This window comes from Leptopilina heterotoma, unplaced genomic scaffold, assembly GCF_015476425.1.
Source record: "Leptopilina heterotoma isolate Lh14 unplaced genomic scaffold, ASM1547642v1 Lhet_268, whole genome shotgun sequence".
Classification (NCBI taxonomy): domain Eukaryota; kingdom Metazoa; phylum Arthropoda; class Insecta; order Hymenoptera; family Figitidae; genus Leptopilina; species Leptopilina heterotoma.
Window position 1 is genome coordinate 873,944 of NW_025110977.1, and position 19,268 is coordinate 893,211.

The following is a 19,268-nucleotide window of genomic DNA, read 5'->3' on the forward strand; positions in this document are numbered from 1 at the left end:
TAATTTAGAACTGGTTCAAATAAGTTTTAGTTGGTTTAAATAGGTTTCAATTGGTTTGAATAGCATTCAAATAACGTTAAGTTGGTTCAAATAACTTTAAGTCGGTCCAATTGTTAAGTTGGTTCAGATATGTTATAAATAGGTTCAAAAAACTTTGAGTTGGTTCAAAAAACTTTGAGTTGGTTCAAACAAGTTTAAAATAGATAAAAATAACTTCCAGTTTGTCCAAATAACGTTAAGTTGTCACGCAAATGACTTTAAGTCGGTCCAATTGTTAAGTTGGTTCAAATATGTTATAAATAGGTTCAAATAACTTAGAATAAGTCCAAATTTCGTTAAGTTTGCTCAAATAAGTTTGAAATAGGTTTAAATTACTTTTAGACGGTTCAAATAACTTTGTAATTGGTTAAAATAATTTTGAGTTGGTTCAAATAAGATTAAGATAGTTTAACTAAGTTTTAAATAGGTCCAAATAACTTTGAGATTGTCCAAATAACTTTAACTTGGTGCAAATAAGTCTGAAATAGGTTCAAATACATTAAAGTTGGTTCAAATAAGTTTGAATAACGTTCAAATAATTTTAAGTCGGTTGAATTTTTCAGATTATTGAAATATGTTTCAAATAGGTTCAAATAAGTTGGAGTTGGTTAAAACAAGTTTAAAATAGGTTCAAATAAGTTTGAGTTGGTTAAAACAAGTTTAAAATAGGTTCAAATAACTTAAAGCCGGTCCAAATAACGTTAAGTTGGTTCATATAAGTTTAAAATTAGTGTAAATATATTAGAATAGGTTCAAATAACTTTAAGTCGGTCCAAACATTGTTAAGTTGTTTCAAACATGTTTTAAATGGGTCCAAATAACTTCAAATTTGTTAAAATTCCGTTAAGTTAGTTCAAATATATTTTAAATAGGTTCAAATTACTTTGAGATTATTCAAATAATTTTGTAATTGGTTCAAATAATTTTGAGTTGGTTCAAACAACATTAAGTTGGTTCAAATAAGTTTAAAATTAGAATTAATTATTATTAATTAATTATTAGAATTAATTAATTAATTATTCTAAATAAATTAGAATAGGTAAAATAACGTTAAGTTGGTACAAATAAGTTTGAAATAGGTTCAAATAATTTTGAGTTGGTTCAAATAACATTAAGATGGTTTAACTAAATTTTAAATAGGTTCAAATAATTTTGAGTTGATTCAAATAACATTAAGATGGTTTAACTAAGTTTTCAATAGGTCCAAATAACTTTGAGTTTGTCCAAATAACTTTAAGTTATTCCAATAAGTTTGAAATAGGTTCAAATTATTTTGAGTTGGTTCAAATAATTTTGATATTAATTCCCATAACTTTGAGTTGATTCAAATAATTTTGAGTTGGTTGAAACAACGTTCAAATAAATTCGAGATGGTTGAAATACGTTTAAGTTTGTCCAAACATCGTTCAATTGCGGTTCAATTAAGTTCAAAATTGTTTTAAATAAATTTGAGGAGGTTCAAATAAGTTTGAGTTGGTCAAGAAAACTTTTAAATTGTTCAAATAATTTTAAAATTTGGATAAATAATTGTGAGTTAGTTCAAATAACATTAAATTGATTAAAGTTAGTTGTAAATAGGCTCAAATTAGATTGAAATAGGTTCAAATTACTTTGAGTTGGTTAATATAACTTTGTAATTGGTTCAAATAATTTTGAGTTGGTTGAAATAAAATTAAGATGGTTCAACTAAAGGTCCAAATAACTTTAAGTTTGTCCAAATTACTTTAAGTTGATTCAAAGAAATTTAAAATAGGTTCAAATACATTAAAGTTGGTTCAAATAAGTTTGAGTAACGTTCAAATAATTTTAAGTCGGTCGAATTGTTAAGATGGTTGAAATATGTTTCAAATAGGTTCAAAGAAGTTTGAGTTGGGTAAAACAAGTTTAAAGTAGGTTTAAATAATTTCAAGTTGGTCCAAATAACGTTAATTTGGTTCAAATAAGTTTGAAATAGGTTCAAATTAGTTTGAGGTGGTTCAAATAATTTTGTAAATGGTTCAAATAACTTTCAGTTGGTTCAAATATCATTGAATTGGTTCAAATAAGTTTAAAATTAGTCTAAATACATTAGAATAGGTTGACATAAGTTTGAGTTGGTACAAATAACTTTAAAATGGTTCAAATAAGTCCAAACTTGTTCTAACAAGTTTAAAAGTTTTCAAATAAAATTGTGTTGGTTATAAAAAGTTTGAGTTGGTCCAAAAAATTTGAGTTGCTTCCAAATTTATTTCTCCAAAGAATCATTCAATTATGCTAAACAAAATTTTTATTTTGAAACAAATAAATCGATCTGTGGTTTCTAAGAAGCAAATATAATTTTTTTTAACTCAAATAAATTTTTTTTTGGTGCGAATAAAAAGTTTCACTTTGACTTTTGCTCTCTTAGGTAAATATATTCACTTTAAACTTGAAAACTTTAAAATAAAAAAAAATTGATTTCGTTCATTCGAGTATAAAAATTATTTTTTAAAAAAATTTCAAAAGATTGAAATTTAATCTTTAAGCAAATTTATATTTATCCTCAAATTTTCTTGCTCTACCGTCATATTACCTGATGTTGATTAAATTTACTTTCCACTTGAGTTTATCGATTTTGTCCGAATTCAATTTACAAAAATTGTAATGAACAAAAATTTGTTTATTATATGAAAGGTAGAATGTAAAATTATATAATAAAGAAGAAGAAAAAGAAAAAAAAGAAGAAGAAGAAGAAGAAGAAGGAAAAAATCGAGAAACAAAATGAAATGAATCATCAGAATCATAAACTCGTCCCATCTCTCGGTTATGTTCGGAAGCAGGTTTTAAAAGCCGATTTAGCCGATAAGAGGTCCGCTACTGGTGAATAGAGTAGGTCCCAGAAAATGCTCACAGATGTCGACACGTGGTTGTTTAAGGTGTGCGTGATCTCGAAATCCCACACCACAATATTTCTTCTCCCTCTCTTCTTCACTTCTTCTCTTTCCCCTTTCATCCTTGTAAAACCTTATACGCGAACGCGTTGCAAAATGACGCTATATAAAAGCAATCTTATGAATTATGCATAACACAATTTTATAGATCATGTGCGTCGAAGCACTTATCGCTATACGAAAATGTCGGAATTCCCTCAACTTTGAAAATTCCTTTTCGGCATTTATAAAAGAGGATCGTTCATTTATAAATTGGTACTTGTCCTCGGAAAAGTATTCTTTACTTTCTGAATTTTAATTTGTTGAAAATTCGAAATGTTTAGTAAATTTTAAATAGTGTCTGACTTTTTTCTTTTGAACTAGTAAATTTTACTAATAAATAATAATTTCTACTAATTTATTAGTAAACTTTACTAATTCAAAAGCAAAAAGTCAGTCACTAATTCAAATTAGTAAACATTTTCAATTTTTTACTCATTCAAATTCAGAGAGTAGAGAATTAGTAAATTTTACTAAAAAATAGTAATTTTTACTAATTTACTTGTAAATTTTATTTATAAAAATAGTCATTTCTACCGCTACAATTTTTTACTTATTCCATTTTTCATGCAGATCTTGGCCAAAGTTGGGAATAAATATTATAGAATATCAAGAAAAATGTAATAGCTATATATAAATATTTATTTTTAAAACAGAGAATTATCGATTTCAATAAATAATTCATAGGCTGGCAAATATTCTAAATCGGTTAGTGATTAGGACGGGAAAAATTTTATGATAAATATCTACCGATTGTGGTCACGGAGTTTCTATGCGCGTATGTATTTTATGAGAGCAAATTATCTTATTCAACTTGTAAATTTGTAATGATCAATTTTCAAGTTCTGGTCGATTCGTCAAATAACATTTTCAGTCATTTTTTTTCAATGACATTTGCGTGTTAGAACAAAGAATTTAAACGACCCTTTCATTATATATTATTTTTCCCTCACAAGAAATTATTAACAAGACAATCAAATTTGATCGCATTATCGCAAGTTGTAATATATTTCTCGAATTAAAAGGCGATGATACATCATTTAGAGTTGGGGAGGAACTTTTTTTTTCTTCGTGTTTACAAAATTATGTTATTTATCATCTAAAATGTACAAGAAAAGAGAAAAATTGATTTTGTTTTATTAATATGTATTAATTATTATTAATTATAACCTTAGGAGAAATGTTTTTTAATTATTTTACTTGTCATCAAAAATACGAAAAGAGGAAAATTGGTTTGGTTTTATTAATACAAATTAATAATTTAATATCCCTTAGAAAAAGTAGTTTTGGTTTCTTTTTGTAGATGATATAGTTAACTGGTTTTTGTGATTTTGTATTTTTGGTATTTCTTTTTGGTTTTGTTGTTAGTTTTAAAAAAATTCGAAGTTCAGGTCAAGAAATAAAATTCTGGATGTTCCTAAAGTTCTGACGAATGAAATTGATTCATTTCTTCTTTAAATTGAAATTTTTTACAATAATTTTGCGTCACTTATCAAAAAATTGATTTGTAACGGGCTTCGAAGAGAAGTGAAGCAAACAATTTTCGGTTAAGTTTGTAATTTTCGGATATAAAAATACATTAGTTTTAATGTTAAAACAGAAATTTATAATTAAGGTAAAAATAACAGAAAAATAATAAACTTAAAATGATTGGCTTCTTACTTTTCTTTTCCTACTTTTCCTCTAACTTTTCTTCGTCACACAATTACAATGTTTCGAAATATAAAATTGAATTTTTCAATTCTTATTCCAAGCATGTATTTTTTTCTCAAATATTTTCGAAAATAGTTTCAACTTTTAATGGAAAATGTTTCGTTCAATTTGACATGCTTCTAAAGTTTCGAACTTTCAAATGAACGCGACGATATTTGTTTTCCTTTTAATTTGTACTTAAAAAAAAAAATTATTTTCTACAGTAAAAAAAGAATTTTTACTTAAATGTTTAATTTTGAATATTTTTCTTTTTTTGATCAGTAATTTTAAAAACTACTGTTTAAATAGGAAATTTCGTTCATTTAAAAGTTCAAAACTTTGGAACATCAATTTAAGGACGTTTTAAGTCAATGATAATAATTATTGGAGGATAAATTAAAAAAAAGTTATATGCGATGAAATTTAGAGTGGAAGAATGTTTAGATATAGATTAGTGATAAATTGAAGTTGGTTAGGAATTATTTATTAATCACAGTTTTTATTAATCACAACTAATATCAATACAGATTACGTACTACACAATTTTCATTCCGTAAACTTTGAAAATGAAGGATTGTTTTGTGAGGCAAAAAAAAAGTGTGATTGGTAGCAAAGGGGCTTTTAATATGCGCGAGGTAATTGCGATCTTTCATGATAAGATTTATGACATTGAGTATGCCCCCATAAATAAGTATGCTCCACACTATAGAGTGTAATAACGCTTCCGTTAAATCATGTTTATACACTTGTCGAAATTGCCATACATATTCTTCATATACATCCAACATTCATTTCGAAAAGAAAATTTATTTTTCAAAAGCAGAATTTTTCTTTTCGATCACAACTTTTCTTTCTTTCTTTCTTTCTTTTTTCTTTCTTTCTGTCTTTCTTTATTTTTTTTACTTTCTTTCTTTTTTTGTTATAGAAATTATCGAAAAAGTTTCATTCTCGAAAAATAAAATTTACACTCAAACGAAATTTCTAGCAGATTTGACTATTTTTCAACTGCTCTCAATAATTTAGTAGGTCCTCAACTGAATTTTAGTTTTTGTGGTTCGGTTTTTGTACTTTGACTATACTTTTTTCAGTCAACTGAACTGTATTTTTTAACTACATAAAAAATAGTAGAAGTTACTATACATTGTTAGCATCACTAAAAAAGTAATTTAACTACTTTCCACTTAATATGGTACTAGTTTTTTCGACTAAATTCTTTTCCGTCTAGACTTTAAAAAAGCTTGTTTTACAGAAAAGTGAAAAATTATTTCCCGAAGGACTTGATTTTGGATAAATAAAACATTATTATAAGCATAGAATATTGTTCCTAAAAGTTCGAATTATTTTCGAATTTCATTGACTTTTGATTCTTTGTTGAAAGTTTAGGTTGCGTTAAAAAGACCGGATGGCGTTTTTCGAGGGGAGGGAGAGAATAAGAGGCCATGTGTTGGCATGCTCTACCTGACCCTAAGGGATCATGGGTATCAGAATTTTTCGAGTCTCAAAAAAACTTTGTATTCTCGTTATAATCCCGTGATGGCGGCGTCCGGTGATATTCAAAAAGGGATGTTGTAGATGAGTATAGAAAGCAGTATGTGTGTGAGAGAGAAAGAGAAAGAAAGGGAGGGAACGAGGAGAAAATGAGGCGAGAGATTCTCGACAGAAGTTGGAGGAGGGAAGTTGGGGAGAGGAGGAACGAATGACGATGATGAATGATCAAGAGAAACTCGGGACCGTTTGCTTCTGAGGGCCGCCATAGCGTGTATATTGGCCACCATGCGATACACGACTTGTAGAATTTCGGAGGGAGGGTGTTAGGATTTCTCTCTTTCGAAAAAGAAAGAAAGAAAAAAAAATCAGAATCCTTTGTTTAATAGACGTGAACATGGAAAAGAGCCACACCCTTTTACTTGTTCTAGCCATTCCATTATTGTAATGTGTATATCTGTAGGATAGCATATCTTTAGGACAGAATTTCTAGGCTATATAGGTTTATAGTTATATCCATATATCCATAATACTATTATGCTCATTCTAGAAGGTATTTTCGAACAATAGATCATTCCAAATTGTCTGATATCGAAACAACAATGTCATCAAGATTCTGAAAGCAACAATGATGTCATCATTAGTTCATCATCCGAGAGAGAGAGAGAGGGAAAGATTGATAATTCAGGCAGACACCATTTGAATGTTGAGGCAACAGCTTTTGTGTCCATTATGCGTGTAGCCAAATTATTCAACTAGAATTTATGGTTGCGAGTAATGTGTTGAGTTTAAGTAATGTCTTCATTTCTTGTATTATCATAACGTATATGCCAATTTTCTTTCCTACTTTTCGAAAATTTATTCAAATTCTAAAAATACTGCATAGCATCTGAAAGGAAGTGACATTCCCCTCATAAAAATAAGTTGTTTTCAAAACAAGATTTCCAGATATAGACAGAATTATACACGAACATACAAAAATGAACAAATGCCTCAAAAATATTTTCAGATACCAAAATTTGGATTAGTTTATGATTAGAACACTTTTGGTATCGATTAGTTGCAATTTGATACTTTCAGGTTAAAAAAAAGAGAAGAGAAGAGAAGAGAAGAGTGGAAGTGAAGAGATTGTAATTTTTAAGAATTATTGTTATGGTCTTATATTGGTGCGGATTACAAAATAAATCCAGTTGTTAATTTGAAATAAAAGTTGCATGCGCGGTATATAAGTATATCCTGAAGCGGCAAAAGCAGGCAAAAGTCAACGAAGAAGCGGAGCAACTAGCCTATAATAAGCGAACGGTTGTGTATGTTCTGTTCTGTTCCGTTTCTGTTCCTTCATGCTGCGCCAGTGAAGGCAGACTCATAAATCTCTCGGTTATACTCCAGGGGACATTTGATCCTTGCGTAACCCAACGCCGTTAATTTATTGCTCCGCGTTTAAAGTCACCTTCGTCCGCATAGAGCTTGAAACTGTTCAACATAAGCCGCGAGCAGCCAGGTTTTCTTGTTATCGACCTGCTTCACACGCGCGCAATGCCGCGCTCCTCTCTCACTCATACCAATTCAACTGAGTCACACTCCGGTGGAATAAGAAAAAGTATCTTCTCTTTAAACTCAACTTTTTTTCCTCTCTTGCACACACATCTCAAACTGGGTGGTTGAATTCGTGGAGACGATTTTTTTGTTGTTGTATTATTTCCATTAGTGGCTCTATTCGGATTTTGTGGATTCACATGCTCTGTGGCTGTATTTTTGATCTGTACTCTGATGGACTTTTTATACCATGAAGTTTGTAGTATATTTGTACTATACTAATACTATATTTATACTATATTTATACTATATCTATACTATATTTATACTATAAGCTATTTGTATAATAAGTTTTATATACTATAAGGTTTATACTACATCAAGGTTTATACTGTAACGTTCATGCTGTAATGATTTATGCCATAATGGAAGATCATGTTAGAGGAGGTACTCTCCAACCTGGTGTAAATGTCAGGGTTGTGAATGTAAAACACGTTCGATTGTTATTCAATCCGTTTGGCATTCACTATCTTGAAAGTTTATACGATTTGTTTCGAGTGTTGAGGTGTAGGTAAGAATTAATTTGTCACGTTTGTTTTCATATTAAACACATATTTTATCTGGTGCTGTTCCATTTATATTTATAGAGATAATATTGCAAGTGTTATGTACATTCTGAACCAACAAGTATATACATATACCGTTTCTTTATAACTATATAGCGGAGAAACTTTTCAGAGAAATGATTCCAATCGATGTCGATGGACATTAATTCAAAATCTGCTCACTTCGAATCAACCTAAAGTATTTCATTTGGTATGCATTCATATTTTCTTATGCATATAAATGTTTCCTAAGTAATTCAAACAAATGTATTTAACTCCACATTTGTTAGAATTTGATTCTCTAAAATTTGTTACAATTTAATTCTCTGAAATTGTAAATAGATTACCAGTTTTAGAGAATCAAATCAAATCAAATGGTGCTTTAAATTTGTTGCATAATGTAATTGTTTTAGATGCAATAATATTCTTCAATAATAATCGCAATAATATTCTTCAAGTAGTCCAAAAATGTAGTTTTTGTAACAATTTGCTTCTTCAAAAACTATACTAACTTATGTAGATGATAATGTTGCTGTACTTGATTATGATTCTGTAATTGTCTTAGATGCACCATGATAATGTTCCGCAAGTAGTTCAAAAATGTGCTTTTGTTGCAATTTGGTTCTTCAAAACTATGATCATGTTGATGTACTTGATTTCGATTCTGCAATTGTTTGAGAAGCATCGCGACAATGTTCAGATTTTCATTGTTAATTTTCATCAGAAACTCTACAATTTTGATGAATTGGTTCTTCAAAACTGTAAATAGATGAAGATGTTCCTTTAAAGATGTTGTTCTTGAGAAAGCAGTTCGAAAATACATGCAATTAAAAGTTCCCTAATTATTACGAATTGGTTCTCTAAAACTTCGAATCTATGATCTTCTTACTGTATTTGTTTTATAGATGCACTGCGATAACAAACTTAAGATGCTCCAAAAGAACATCTGATCAAAAATTCCATTTGTTACAGATTTGGTTGTTCCCTCTGCGCGATAAGATGAACCTTTTGTTGTAACTAATTTTGAATCATTCCTTTAAGAAGTTCTTGCAAGAATAAGTTCTTGCAAGAATTTCTTAAAGGAATGATTCAAAATTAGTTACAAGAAAATGGTTCATCTAAACTTCTGGAATATGTTCCTGAATAAGTAGTTCAAAAATACATGCAATTAAAAATTCCACAAATGTTTCAAAGTAACAACTATAGATGAACCTTTCTCTGCAGAAGGAGGTTCTTTATTACATGTAATTGTTTTAGATGCACCGCAACAATGTCTAAATAATCCTTTATCTTTACAACCGTTTTAGTCAGAATCGTAAAGTAGGAAACAGAACACTTCTTAGGAATTATCATTAATTATACGGTTGAGATTAGAAATTACCAAAAAGCTGCCAAATTGGCTTATTAATTTTTCGATTCAGAGCCTTCATCCCGTTGCTGTTGAGAATCTCCTTTGCAATGCGCGCCTCTTGGCCTGTTCATTTAGCACACGCACACTAACATTCATGCGGTGAATGCGCGCATAAAAGAGCAATACAGTCGCACTTTAATTAACCTCACATGCCACACAGCTCTTGTGGAGATATATATATACAAAGCGGACTCATAATACGACTGTCTGACATGTCTGATCCGTAAACGCGGATGCGCCTCGTCACTTCGTCTTTGCGGACACGATTGGCTTATTCACGTATTATAAAACCGCACAGAAGGCACACTCGGTCAATCGACACCAAAACTTTTGTCTAACGATTTACGACGCGACTATAAACCTTTATCTCTTTGAAACTAACTCACTAGTTAATGGCCAACTATTTCTGAATTGCAATCAGAATTGTCTGAATTCTCATCGCTTATATAGAGAAGAGTTCGTTTGTCATGGGCTTAATTACCTGTAACTGCTTCCTTTAATTCCCAATGCATACCGCCACTTGAATACACATGGCTAACAGGTGTCTATTGTTGACGCCGAGTCTATTTCCAATGATTATTAGTTCTAAGTTATAGATATTTCTTGGAAAGTTTCATTGTTCTATTGAGTACTCGTTCAATTATGCAAATACATCATTGTCTATTGGAAATTTCTTTTCTTTTTTTCATCTGCTAATTCGAGTAGAGCAAATAAAATAATCTCGTGTTTTCCTTTCCTCTTTTGGAAATAATTTTTAATTAGTTTATTATTGTATTCTTATTACTGTACTTTTAGTATACTGTAATGTCATCATTGATAGTACTTTATTGTCTGTATTTCTGTATTTCTTTACAGAAGTACAGAACTAAAAATGCGACCTTAAAAGTATTTAATTGTTGCATTTTTAGTTCTGTACTTTTAGTATTTAATTTTCAGTATTGAATTTTTAGTATTTTATTTTTATTATTGTATTTTTAGTTTATAGTTTTAGAGTTGTATGCTTATTTGAACAAGGCCTTTAAAGGGTCAAGAATTCCTTGGACACGAAACCTTTTATATGATCTATAATTATCTGAAAAGATCAAGGAAGTGGTTCGTTTGAACTTAATTTTGGGGCCAGACAAATGTGGTCCGGCTTTTAACTGTTAACTCCGCGTGTTTCTTGATTGGGTTGAGGAGAGAGCACCGCGGCTATATCTCTGCTTTTGCCTCTTTGCCTCATCCCACAATCCTTAGACATGCACACGTCGACTTCTATATACCATTTCACCACTTTTGGCATTTATCTTCTTCAAACCTATTCCCTCTTCTTGATTAAGTGTTAGTCTGATATTTATAAATGCCCTCCACCTACCTTCATATATGAACTTTTTAGGCTCAATATAATATAAAAGGGGTTTTTTTTTCTGCTTCTCTCTCTCTCCCTCTTTTCTTTTTTTTTCAAAAAGATCAAAAGAAATATTTCTATGCCTAAACTTTTTTTAATTGTTCCTCATTTGTCACTGAATCCCGGCATTATAAATCAAACAACTTTTTAAATATTCATAGTTATAGAGAATAACTTATATAATTTATACGCGTATATATATACAAGAAGTTGATTTTAGAAAAGAATGTTTAGAAAGATGTAATTTTTTTCGGAGGTTTGTGTTTCACACTCTATACTTATTGTAAAAAGTAAATCTTTCGAGTTTTTGGCGAAGAGTATCTTTGATTTTGTACTATAGAACTGTTAGAACCATTTTTTAGTGAATTTTAAAACTTTAAGTCCTTTTTACTTAAAATTTTACAGTTTTTTTTTAAAGAAATACCAACACTGTTAATTTAAAAGTAACAAATTGATACCAAAAATGTGGATCAAATAAAAAATTGATCCAAACTTTTGACATCAATTTGATCTACTTTAGTATCAATTTAATATACTTTTAAGAAAACTGTGAATCATTTTATTTTAGTTCACAGTTTTTCTATCAAATTGAGACAAAAAAGAGTATACCAAACTTTGAAATGCAGTATTTTTGATACTTTTTTCGTCTCAATTTGATGTTTTCAGAAAAACTGTGTTAAGATGTAAATGCAGCCGTCGGATATTATGACTTTTTCGACTTTTTTCTATAGTATTTTAAAAAAAATGCGACTTTTTTCGAATTATTTTCAAAAATGATGACTTTTACGACTTTTTTCCAAGTGTTGCAACAAAAAACCAAATTTTTAGTATCAAATGCAACTTATAATTCGATTTTTATAGTGTGAAAAATAACTGTAGACAAACTTTTCAAAATTATATTTTTGAATAATTTTTTTAAGATAATAAAATTTTTAAAATGTACGTATAATTAAAAAATTAGAGAATAATTGAACTATTGTTAAATTTAATTGAAAATATTTGTTTTTGAAGTATTTTATTTACAATTTTTGAAAAAGAACTTTTGAAAAATTTTAATTGCAAAATTTTTAAAATAATTAAATTCTCAAAAATTTTAATGGAAATCTTCAAGTGTAAATTTTAAAAATTATATCAAAATTTTATTTATTTATTTATTATTTATATGCTCATTACACGGGTTTAAAATATTTTAGAAAAAAGAAATTCTTAGAATTTTTCCATTCTAATTTAAAATTTTTTTAAATATTTCAATATTTTCACATACATATTTCAAAAAATTCAAATACACACAAAAAATAAGTTTTTCTATAACGTACAGAAATTCTTTTAAGAAATTCAATTAATTTCAACAAATTACAGTATAGGTACAATGTTTTTAAAAAACTAATTCTTAGAAATGTTTTAAAATAAAATTTTTTAACAATCAAATTATCTTCGAACAAAGTAAATTAAAATTCTTAAAAGTTTAATTTTCCAAACTTAATAAAATTTTGGAAAAAATATGTTCATATTATTTTATAATTAAAATGGTATACCATTAAAATTCTTTAAAAATTTTATTATTTTTTTATATTTTTTAAAAATTCTGTTATTTTTAAACGTATTTATCAAATTTTAAATATTTTTTATAGTTTTTTTTTCAAATTTCAATTATTATTATTAGATTTTATCAAATTTCAATTATTTGGAAATTTTTGAATTGTAGGTATTTCAATTTTTCAATTTAATTAAAACACTACTTTCTTTCAAAAATTATTTTAAAATATTTTTAAAAAATTAATTTTAAGAATTACCAACAATTATTATAAGAAATTGAATTTTTGTATTTAAATAATTGATTTAGAGATAAAATTTAATTAAAAATTGTAGAAAATAATTGAGTTTTGGAAGGACTATAGTCTTTAGTATGAAATTTAGTTAAAAATTGTAGAAAATAATGGAGTTTTGGAAGGACTATCCAAAACAAAATTATTTTCTACAATTTTTAACTGAATTTCATCTCTAAAGTGAGTATTCAGAAGGTTCTAAATTGAAATTTAAAAATTTTATTTCCAGTCTAAAAAGAAATAAGAAGTATTTAAATATTTATTTAACAAAATAATTCAAGTTTTGAGTAATTGAATTTATAAATCAGTGAAAGATCAGGGAAATACAAAATAAAATTTTTGTGACAACACCGAATTAAATGAAACGACTTTTTCGACTTTATTTGTAATTTTAAACGACTAAAGCGACTTTTTTTGCCCCTTTTAAAGTCGATCCGAGGCCTGTAATGTAAATGCTTTCAATGTATGTCACTATCAAAGAGTAACATGTAATTTTAAAAAACTTAAAATAGTTTTTTGGAATTTAGTGAATTAGTGAAATGTAATTTAGTATTTATTTAATTAAAACTGATTTATTGAGGTAAAATAAAACTCATAGGATTATACAATTTGTATACATAACTTGATATAAATTCTCCATTCATTTGTGATCTTCATCTATAAATGTGAAATTGACTTGTTCCAATATAGCTGACGAATTAGCTGCTTGTTGTGGTCTAATGATTGTTTCGAGATTGATGGATGATGCTAAAAGAATCGTCCATCTGATGATTCTAAATACAAATGTCATCATTAAGCAGATCGTTTCGAAAAAGGAATTGAGTTGTACAAATCTTTAATTCTAATCATTCTAAAATAGTATCGAAAGAAATTCATCATTATATCAATTTAAGGGAAATCTAACCGCAAGTTCCCTTAATTTTAATTCTATGAAAAAACAATCCAACCACAAGTTCCCTTAATTTTAATTCTATGCAAAAAAAATCTAACCACAAGTTCCCTTAATTTTAATTCTATGAAAAAATTGTATTTAGATACAAAATTTATTAAAAAAAAAGAAAAGGTTTATCCTTTAAAATGATAAAAAGTAACAATAAAGTTCTTTTTTGGATCAAAATTTTAGTAAACTTAATTTGAAAAGTGGGTTTTGATACACAGGGTCTTGTATTCAAAGCATATTTGGAAGATCTTTTAGTTTGCCGGAGGGGTATTTGTGAGTGTGTGTATGTGAAAAAAAGGAGAAGTTTTTTCGTTACATTCGTGGAAGCTGCTTAAGATTGTTAGAGCTTATAAGAGGAGCGCTAGAGATTGGTATGTTGTTAATTTGAGAGCGTTCCCTGAGGAAGGAAGCGAGGGGAGTTTGTTCCCAGCACTTGGTGTACCTCTCTCTCTCTCTCTCTCTCTTTCTTTTTTTTCTCTCTCGTTTTCTCTGGAGCTTTCCTCCTCCTACTTCTCTTCTCTCAATCTCTTTCCTGTTGGATTTCTCCCTCTCTCCTAACGATTTTCAGCCCCCTGAAGAATTCTCCATCTCTCTCGAGAGGAGAACCGCCATCCGTCTTCATCGGCCGACAGCGCGACGGGCGGCGTTTGCCTCGAATGCTCGCCAAGGAGTTTTCTTCTTCTTTGACTCGTTTTTTTTTCCTCTTCTTTATTCTTTTCTTCTTTTTCTTTTTCATCCCACTCAGAAATATTCCTCCTGGCCGTGCGCAACGTGGCGGTTCTAACCTAACCCTTTTTTTCGAGATTATACTGCGAGAAAAAGAGAGAGAGAGAGAGAGAGAGAGTTTGCGCGAGGCAGACACTCTGGGTAAGCACAATTAATATTCTCGTTTGGGACTCATGTTTGCCGGCACCGAGCGCAGATCACATCGCGGATACCGACTCGATATACATCATATGTGTGCGGATCGGTGCATTCCCCTCTCTATTATGATTTCTTTTTTGCGGACCAAAAGTCCTCGTCTTTGACCCTTTTTTCACTGTGAATATGTCGTACATATGAATAAATAACTTTCACGTTGAATTTCAAATAAATATTAAAGTAGATTTTAAAGTTTTCATCAGATTTTAAATCTTTAGGTATAGATTTCTAAGTTTTAAGTTGATTTTTATGTTCTAAATATAGATTTTTAAGTTCTAAGTATAGATTTTTTAGTTTTTAACTACCTAGTTAAAGATTTTAAACATTTATTATAGCCTAACTAAGTTTACTAGACATTAAACTATGTAGACTTAAAGTGTGCCTTCATTCGAAGTCTCGTAGGTGGCGCCACACATTCTTTGAATAGTTTCCTCCTCACAGTTAAACAAGGGGTATCACTTTAACTCCATTTATAAATGTTAAAATAAAGAGCAATAAAAATGACACCAGAAAAATGATAACACTCATCGAAAATTTTCATTTTCACACCACAACTTTTCGAGAAAAACGCGTTTAAAGTTTTCTATCCAAATAAATTAGATTTCTTGAAACAATTTACATTTTAAATTAACATGATGAGTGTTCTTTATGTATTTTTTTATACGTCGAATCCGATTTTATGATTAAATAATTGTTCAAACAACCCTGTAATTGTTATAAACAATTTATTTTGCAAAAGTCAAATTATGGAATTTTCAAAATTAATTTAAATGACTTCCGGATGTCCTAGAGGTCTGAAATTTTTTATGCAAGTTCAGAACTGATACAATAATGAATAATTCTAAACAATAATCCATAGTTATTTTTTGACTTGCACAACCAGGTTGCCGATGACGGGTATACTTGAGGATCATCTTCGAGGAATTAAGTCGAATTTTTTGTAAATGGTTTAGGCATTCAATTTAAGATTTAGGGGAAATATTCTTGACACTTAGACAACCAAGAGTAATTTTTGTCTTAAAATTACTTATATTTTCATAAAAAAAATTAAAAAAAATTTTTTTTTAAAATTTGTTTAAACAATTGCAAAAAATTTTTTTTAAAACTCGGGACTGATTGCATTGTATTTCTAAGACCTTAAACTATAAGAAACCATCATAGAAAAAATCGATTTTTTTGAAAGTAGGTCCCTTTTCTCAGACCCGGTCACATATAATTAAAAATGAATTTTCTCCGAAACTTTTTAGTGATTTTTCTTCAATTTTTTGTGAAATGAATTTTTCCTAAAACTTTTTAGTAAGATTTTTTCTCAATTTTTTTGTGAAAATCGCATAATTAAAAATGAATTTTCTTTAAAACTTTTTAGTGATTTTTCCATAATTTTTTGTGGAATGAATTTTCCCCAAAACTTTTTAGTGATTTTTCCTTAATTTTTTCTGCAAATCGCATAATTAAAAATAAATTTTTCCCTAAACTTTTTAGTGATTTTTCATCAATTTTTCTTGAAAATTGCATAATTAAAAATGAATTTTCTTTAAAATATTTTAGTGGTTTTTCCTCAATTTTTTGTGGAAATCGCATATAATTAAAAATGAATTTTCTCAGAAACTTTTTAGTGATTTTTTCTCAATTTTTTGTGGAATGAATTTTCCCTAAAACTTTTTAGTGAGATTTTTCCTCAATTTTTTGTGGAAATCGCATAATTAAAAATGAATTTTCTCTAAAAATTTTTAAGTGATTTTTCCATAATTTTTTGTGGAATGAATTTTCCCCAAAACTTTTTAGTGATTTTTCCTCAATTTTTTGTGGAAATCACATATAATTAAAAATGAATTTTCTCTAAAATTTTTTAAGTGATTTTTCCTCAATTTTTTGTAAAAATCGCATAATTAAAAATAATTTTCTCAAAAATTTTTTAGTAATTTTTCCTCAATTTTTTGTGGAAATAGCATTTTAATTAAAAATAAATTTTCCCCAAAAATTTTTAATGAATTATCTTCAAAAATGTTTGTGGAATTTATTTAGACGTTTTTAATAAACTTTTAACAATTTTTTATGGAAATTCCCTAGTAAGCAATAAATTTCCCCCAAAACTTTTTTGTAAATTTTCTCAAAAATTTATGAAATATTCTTCATTATTTGTGGAATTTGCTTAAAAGTTTTGGTGATGTATAATATATATAGATCTACTATAGAATCAATTTTTCCGCAATTTTTTATTTTTAGAAAATTTTATACATTTTCCAAAAGAATTTATCAGAAGAGTATATGGCAAAGAATGCAATTACAAAAATTAATTTTTGGGGAATTTTTCTGTAATTTCAACAAAGTGTTTTTATTTTACTAATGATTCTAACCATTGCCCATACTTTTGCTATCCTCTTCACATAGTTAGAAAAATAAATAAAATTTGATAAAAAAGTAAAAAATTTCGGAAAAATTTATTATAGCCGTTGTCCATACTTTGCTAGACTCTTTCCATATAGTTCGTAAATTGTATAAAATTTGCTAAAAAATGTAAAAATTTCGGAAAAATTGATTCTAGTGGTTGCCCATATACTTTTTTTTGTGCAATTTCGAACAATTTTTTTCAATCTTTAAAATATGGCCAACATCTCGTATAAAAGTATATATAAATGACAATGGCAGTTATCATCTTTTGAATTTTTTTAAAATTTTTGTAACAAATTTCTTTTAATTTTATTAATTTTATTATTGATTATTATTAATTTTATTTTTTATTTATTTTTTTCAATGTTTATTTTCCGTTGATTTATTTGGAGGTGTTAAAATGAGGATCATCAAAAAGTAACGCTCCGCCCGAATAAAAATCAGTCCCCATTTCAATCGGTTAGAATTAATTAAATTTATTAGTTTGTAAGTTCAGATAATAATTAATTTACTAAAGCAAATCATTAAATGAATTAGTTAACTAAAAAGCAAAATGATTTTTGTTGCAGAGAGGAAGCGGGGAAGGCAAACTTATACCCGATACCAAACACTGGAGCTGGAAAAGGAATTTCACTTCAATAGATATCTCACCAGGCGGCGACGTATCGAGATCGCGCACGCCCTCTGCCTGACGGAAAGACAGATAAAAATCTGGTTCCAAAACAGACGAATGAAGTGGAAGAAAGAGAATAAAACGAAGGGCGAGCCCGGCTCTGGTGATGGTGAAACGGACATTTCACCACAAACATCGCCCCAGGGTTGATGAGAACACTAAAGGAACTAGAAAAACTCTTTTCCCAGAGTTTCCATAGTCCTAGGGTTTCTCTAAACCTTGTTTCCACTACCTCCTCCCCCGATGACCTCCAAATGACCTCCCCCCCAAAAAAAACAGCAATGACGCTTATCTTGTCGTGTTAATCAAGTTGCTCGTACCAAAAAGAAGATGATGTCGGACCAGAGGAGAATCTCATATACCAGTCAGAAAAGAGAGGTGTCCAATTGGAAATCCAGTCAAAAAAAAAAAAAAAAAATTTACGGGAATGCGCAATTATACTGATAAGAACGGTGTTTAAAAAAAAACTGGATCGCATGCTAATCAGAACCGCGTTAACCTCTATTACGTTTAATCGAATGTAATTTAAAGCCTATATATATAGAAAGAGAGATACGAAAATATACGTAACTTAATGTGACTTTGAGAATGAAAGAGAGTGAACGAGAGTCTTTTTAATGAATGAATGTGTCCCCGAGCAAAAGAGAGAAAAAAAAATATGTCGTATGAGACCTGATAGGAAAATTTTTATTATTATTTATTCCCTTACGTATAGAATGAAATACGTAGTGTACCTAGAAAGTTTGTTAGTGTAGATAATGATTATCCAATTATCTATTAGCGGTAGGTAGACGGTTTTAGTATCATAGAGATCGTTTAGATAGAGTCCCTCTACCAACCGCCAGTGGCTCGGCAAAGAATAATTTCCCGACGTGCCAAGTGTGATCTGATGTTTCTCACGGAAGGGAAGTGGGTCAAAATCTAATGCATTTAAAAAAAAATATTTACAAAAAAAATATTACAAAAAAATCATATTTACACCCAAAGGAAAACATTTTTATTTGCTAAAAAAAATTCATTAAAAAAGATTTTCATCAAGAAAAGATTTTGAAACAAAAGATCAAGAAGATAAAAGTTTTTTTTATTCTTCCTGGGATTTAAATTACTGAAACGAATTTTTCTTTAACGGAGAGAGAAAATGTGGAGAAATTTTCCAGAGACGAAAAGGGAAAATGTTATTTCTTTAATACCCGCTTTTGCGTCTTCGTGAAAAATACGATCTGCTCGTTTTTATTATTACCCAGTGATACGGTGATACGTGTAATCCATATAATAGATTATTTCTCAAAAAAAAAAAATGGAATGAATGATAATCTTGAATGCAAAATTAAAAAAGGGAAAAAAAGAAAATAACCGGAAAATGCGACTACAGTGCCCTTCGGCGGAGCAGAGAGGAAACTTTGCGCCAACTATA

General features: G+C 28.8%; 1 protein-coding gene across 12 annotated transcripts in view; it reads left to right on the forward strand.

The window, feature by feature from the left end:
* Positions 1 to 18,298, forward strand: part of LOC122503691 (homeotic protein antennapedia-like) — a 306,715-nt gene extending 288,417 nt beyond the window's left edge. For all 12 annotated transcript variants that reach the window (XM_043614328.1, XM_043614326.1, XM_043614329.1 and 9 more), the window contains one exon: positions 17,751 to 18,298. In XM_043614328.1, the coding sequence (XP_043470263.1) occupies positions 17,751 to 18,004 (254 nt within the window). In that variant the 3' untranslated portion in view covers positions 18,005 to 18,298. The remainder of the gene's footprint in view (positions 1 to 17,750) is intronic.
* Positions 18,299 to 19,268: the final 970 nt, after the last annotated feature.